The sequence below is a fragment of the Caretta caretta genome, chromosome 3 (genome assembly GCF_965140235.1).
Source record: "Caretta caretta isolate rCarCar2 chromosome 3, rCarCar1.hap1, whole genome shotgun sequence".
In the NCBI taxonomy this organism is placed as follows: Eukaryota; Metazoa; Chordata; order Testudines; family Cheloniidae; genus Caretta; species Caretta caretta.
The window spans coordinates 158,973,207-158,977,249 of record NC_134208.1 but is presented as its reverse complement, the minus strand read 5'-3'; the positions used below and the strand labels follow the sequence as shown (position 1 = coordinate 158,977,249).

General features: G+C 52.9%; 1 protein-coding gene across 1 annotated transcript; it reads left to right on the top strand.

Moving 5' to 3' along the window:
• The first annotated feature begins 476 nt into the window (after positions 1–476).
• Positions 477–3,764, top strand: MIXL1 (Mix paired-like homeobox). Its single transcript, XM_048846278.2, has 3 exons — positions 477–999; positions 1,094–1,335; positions 1,713–3,764. The coding sequence occupies exons 1-3, from the start codon at positions 624–626 to the stop codon at positions 2,334–2,336; spliced, it is 1,242 nt and encodes a 413-aa protein (XP_048702235.2). The 5' UTR covers positions 477–623; the 3' UTR covers positions 2,337–3,764.
• The last annotated feature ends 279 nt before the right edge of the window (positions 3,765–4,043 follow it).

Sequence of the window (4,043 nt, the reverse complement as noted above, 5' to 3'; positions counted from 1 at the left end):
CCTTCCCCCGCACTCCACCAAACAACCACCAGCTGATTACACTTTCGGGTTACCACCTTTATTTAGGAACGATTCAAGCCAGTGTCTTTCAAATGCCTGTCACGACAGGAGAGGGGGAAGTCCGGCGCATCATGATATAAAGAAAGGGACTCCATCAAATAATGATTGGCATCTTCCACCTGAGGATTGTCCAGCTTTCTAATGTTTTGTATACGGGCCCCTCTTTGTATCGGGCCAGCCCCCATGTGGGATTCCCTCCCCGGAAATCAGAGTGTCCCCTCTGAATTTCCGCCCCAGAGAACTTGCTTTCCAATCGGTTCTTGTATTAAGCGTGAAGCTGTTTTCGGCCCGACCCGCCGGTCGGATCGTTCAGTCACCAGCCGAAGGGTTTTGTTTCCTCTAGTAACCCCCCCCCCCCCACCAGTTGCGTGTTAAACCCATTGAAACATTTTCTTCCGCAGCCCTTCCCGAGCGCCCCGTGGGGCGGGAGCGCAGAACACAGGGCAGCCTGGTTACCCGACACGTCTCTCCCTGTTTCTCTTGACTTGTCCGCGTCCAGGCGCCCCCAGCCCTCCTGCCCATCCCAGCGTCAGCAGCGTGGGTTGCTGAGAAGACCCCGGGGAATGAAGCTCCCAGGGGATGGGGGCGGGCGCCCCAAAGATTCGCACTTTTCCCCTCCTGAGTCCATCTCCGTCCTAAGGAAGCGACTATTATCTCCCCCCCCCCGCGTGCATCCTAAAGAGAGCGGCTGGCTCGGGAAGCCTTTGATCACCGGAGACCAACCCCCATCCACCCCCGGGGCGGCTGGCCTCTGCGCTCCCAGTATAAAGAGGAGCGGGGCGAGGCGGCCCCTCGGAAGGGGAACCCGAAGGCGCCAGTCTCTCCGGCGCAACCCGCACGCTGGGCGGAGCCCCATGGATCTCTACCCCACCCAGCATGCAGCCCACGCCGGGGGCCTGGCCCCGCCGGAGGGCCGCTTCCCCGGCAACTTCCCCACAGGTAGGTCCCAGCGCCGTGCGCGCCGCATCCCCGCTGCGCCCCAGCGCTAGCTCGGCCTAGGCGCGCGTGGCTGACTTGCGTTGTCTCTCCGCAGCCAGGAGCGAAGTGGCCGGAGGTGGCTGCCCTTCCCTGTCCCCGGATCTCAGCCCGCCCGCCCCGTTCCCCCCGGACGCGGCTGAGCTGGTGCCTTCCATCTCCCAGCGCAGGAAAAGGACCAACTTCACCACGGCTCAGCTGGAGACGCTGGAGCTGGTCTTCAGCGACACCATGTACCCCGATATCTACCTGCGGGAGAAGCTGGCGGCCATGACCCAGATCCCGGAGTCCAGGATCCAGGTGAGTGGGCGACTGGGGCGCTGGTGGCCAGGGATCCCCCGAACTGTCTGCCTCCAAACGCGCCAGCCGCTGCCTGCGCGCTCTTCCCTGCCTGCCTCCCTCCCTCTGCGGCTTGCCCTGCCGCACGGGGCTCGGCCCCTCGGCCTGGGTCCTCCGCCCTCCAGCTAAGGCTGGAACAAAATGGCTCGCTCACTCGCCATCCGGCCAAACCCTGCTGGGCTAACTAAGCCCTCCGATGACCAGCGCTTTGCAGCGGCCGGCACGCTTATTCTCTGGGCCTGCCCCTGCCAGCTCTCCGCCAGCGCCCACTCGGGTTCCTCACACTGCACGGTAACCCGGGTCCGCCGCCCCACGGCTAACAACCGATCTCTCCCCAGGTCTGGTTCCAGAACAGACGTGCCAAGTCCCGGCGGCAGCGAGGGAAACCTTGCAGCAGTCCGGGAGCCGCGGAGCCTTTCCCGGGCCACAAGGCTCCTGCCAAACATGGATATCCACCGGTGGGCATCCGGCAGCACCCCTCCCGCACAGAGCGGCACGGTTACTTCCAGGCCCCCGTGGGCCCTTCAGGGGCTGCCTGCGCTGCCCGGCCTCCTTTTCCCAGCAACCACGCAAGCACTAGCGTGAAGGCGCTGGAGGGTCATCCACCGCATTACGCGCTGTCGGGAGTAGCCCAGATCATTCAAATAAAAGAAGAAAACGCGAGTCCGTACCAGTGGCCCTCCAACCTGCCCTTCCAGCCTGGGCTCGGGGTGGACTTTGAGAGCGTCCCTCCGAATAGGACGGTCGGACCTGAAATGAATTTTCTAGTGCCCTCCCTGCCCCTTTCAGCTGGTGCGGGTAGACATGGCGGTATGGGGAAGCTGTGTGGTCCTCGCTCCCAAACGCCTCAGACCACGTGTGGACAATATTCGCCCATCTCTGATGCAGAAGACACCAGCAGCTATTCGGAGTCGGGCTCCGAGTGGGAAGAGAGCACCCTAAGTACCTTCCGAGGAATCTGAAGGGACCATTCAAGATCCGCCGGGGGTAGGGGAAGGCAAAAGGAAACGTGTAAAAGTTAATTTTTAAGCAACTTTTTGTAACCATGGAGTTCTCGAAACGGCGAATTTCGGGTGTATCTTTTAGAGTGCTAGGAATAAGTCTCGTAAGTCACAGGCCCCTTATGAAAAGGGCATTTATTTGTAAGCTCAGGTGTCCGGCAAACAAAACTGCCAACCCACCACCTGGTGTAATTTTATCAGCCAGACAACCTCCACCTCATCAAAAATATCCTACCTAGGAAAGGGAGTCATAGCAAGAATTAAGTCCGTGTTAGTGACAGGGAAACAATTAGAAAGCAAGTTCTTAGTTTCCTTCTTTTTAAATAACTTGTATGTATAAACAACACTTGTTTTTTGTCTGTAGCCTAATAGACAAAGGGGAGCGACTATCGCCCAACTCCACACCTTGTTAACACAAAGCCACACCTTGTTAACACAAGAGGTCACTGGTGAAACTAACCAAGAGGGAAGCTGGAGGTTACCGTAATCCTAGAAATGGCATAATACTTTAAACCCCAATTCCCTCTCACCTCTCTTCCTAAAAGTTTCCTAGCAGCTATTGAATAACATGTTGCTTTCACTGAACCCTAAGAGTTTCCTAAAACTCCTTTTGCTGCCTGACAGGAGGGAGGGAGTCACACCCAGGATCACCGGTTTGTGTAATAGATGCATGGATGTACTGAGCCATTGAAAGCTTCTAAAATAAAGCGTCTTCGTAGATCGCTGCACTGTAATTTAATCACAAGGTTTTAGAGTTGCACTATTAAGAGCCATATAAGAATATGACTGCCTAGTTTGGTGTAAATATGACTACAGCTGTGTGTGGGCTAGGGTTAGTAAAGGCATAAACAGGGGTGGAGGGAGGGAAAGTACCATGTGCAATGTTCTCTTATTTGTAATTAAATGAAGCTTATCTTAAATGTGTAAAACTTTAGATTTTTGCATAGTTAAGAATACACCCAATATCACAAATGTTAGAGCGTACAGAAAACCCAGTATTTCTGGGCAGTTTGCCCCCTCCTACCCCCTTGAGACATACAAGTGTCATTTGAATACAGTGAAAGTGTGTATGGCAAAAATTACCATGATGGATACAAAACTCTCAAAACATCCTCTCGAGGATGAAATTAAGTGCAATAGTAAAACTTTAATGTTACCTATTTATTTTAAGTAAGGTGTGTGTGTGTGTGTGTCTTGTAAAACTGCCTTCAGATGAAAATACAGCTTGGCTTTTAAAATAAGAACAGACTATGATACTCAGTTGACCTAGCAAGGAAGATAAACTGGCTAGCTTTTTTAAAATTCTACTAGCTTATTTATTTTTGCATCTTCATTTAACCTTGTGTAAAAGAATTAGGAAACTCCTGGTTCTATGTTTTGGAAAACCTGTGACATTTCTTTTTGAGAAGAAAAATAAAACAATCATTTGTTATACTATCTTGCTTTCCCTTAATGTGCCATTTTGTAAATTCCTGAAAGCAGGGATCAACTCCTCCACTATGTTGCATTTATAGTGTAGAGCAGACCCACTCTAAAAGGGGAGAGGTACTAGAGTAGCCAATCTGCAGCTTCTGTTGCTAAATCAGGTCAAGAAACCTCAGCTTTGATAGGTTGCAGCTCAAGATTGAATTAAATAGCAGGTTTGAACAATAGGCAACAAAATGTGTT